We start from the raw sequence: 1,043 nt of genomic DNA on the forward strand, positions 1-1,043 counted from the left end.
TCATCATAATAATTGTCATCAGCCTTCCGATGATAGAAGTATAGCGCCTAGCGTTGTTGACTTATCACAGTTGCGATGTACTTCCTGTGGTAGGCGAACACATTGGTGCGAATGCATGCATCAGTCGTAGTAGCTCACGAAGTGTGTAGTGTTGGAGTTAGACATTGTCATTGACAATGACAGTTGCCATCAAGCAACTTGTCTGGTAGACAAGTTGCTCAATGGCAACTCTTTATTTGGATGAGGCTTGAGTGCTGGTGTTGCTGCATCTAAGACTCTCAAGAGCTTGAAGTTGAATTCTGAGTATTCGACTTGGAAGCACCCGAATGCACTGAGTGCATTGTAGATATGAACTTTTCACTCGAGCTAAGTTCATGCAAGAGCGCACATCATCATCATCATCATGAGAAAACAAGGGGTGGCAGTTAGGCTGTCCGAGCTACAGAGTTCGATGTCTGTTCCATCACAGCACGGTAGATGACTTCCTTTATTGTTCGTCTAGGACAGAACGGCTGCAGGTCTTCATCCCAATCGAGAGTTACAGCAGTGATAAGCATCTCAGCGAAAGCCCGCTGGATGCGATCTGTATCAAACTCGTCAGCAATAAGACTCCAACCAGGTCTTCCAGCTTGTTCTCTGACGTCGCTGTTTTTGAGAAGCTCAGAGGCGATTTCTATCATCAGCCTGGAGGAGTTCTTCCAGAGCTCGGGGGACTGTGCAGAGGAGGCATTTCCCATCGCGGTCCTCAGCATGTTCAGACCTTCATCAGAGATTTGCAGTCTGACAAGAAAACGATAGCACTGGAGAGCGTCTTCTTCCTCACGAGCAAGGCCTTTTGGTAGAGTAGGATAGGGCCATGCTCGATAAGAATGCGCGTCGGCTCTGACTGTCCCACGCTACTGCTAGCTGTGTCTGGAGGTCTTCCTGCATGAGGACAATCATATCGGGAAAAGATGGTATCTGAGATCCCACCTGACTCCAAGGATGGTGGTAGACTGGGGTAGTCCAGCTCGCTGAGTGAGGCAGATGTGGGATTGCGTGTC

At 48.5% G+C, this 1,043-nt stretch overlaps 1 protein-coding gene across 1 annotated transcript; it reads right to left on the reverse strand.

The window, feature by feature from the left end:
- Positions 1-425: 425 nt before the first annotated feature.
- Positions 426-752, reverse strand: Pmar_PMAR012461 (hypothetical protein; the record flags this gene model as incomplete). The annotated part of the gene is made up of 1 exon (XM_002787638.1): positions 426-752. One exon carries the CDS (start codon positions 750-752, stop codon positions 426-428), a length of 327 nt encoding a protein of 108 aa, XP_002787684.1.
- Positions 753-1,043: the final 291 nt, after the last annotated feature.

The sequence above is a fragment of the Perkinsus marinus genome (genome assembly GCF_000006405.1).
Source record: "Perkinsus marinus ATCC 50983 genomic scaffold scf_1104296929318, whole genome shotgun sequence".
Taxonomy (NCBI): Eukaryota; Perkinsozoa; order Perkinsida; family Perkinsidae; genus Perkinsus; species Perkinsus marinus.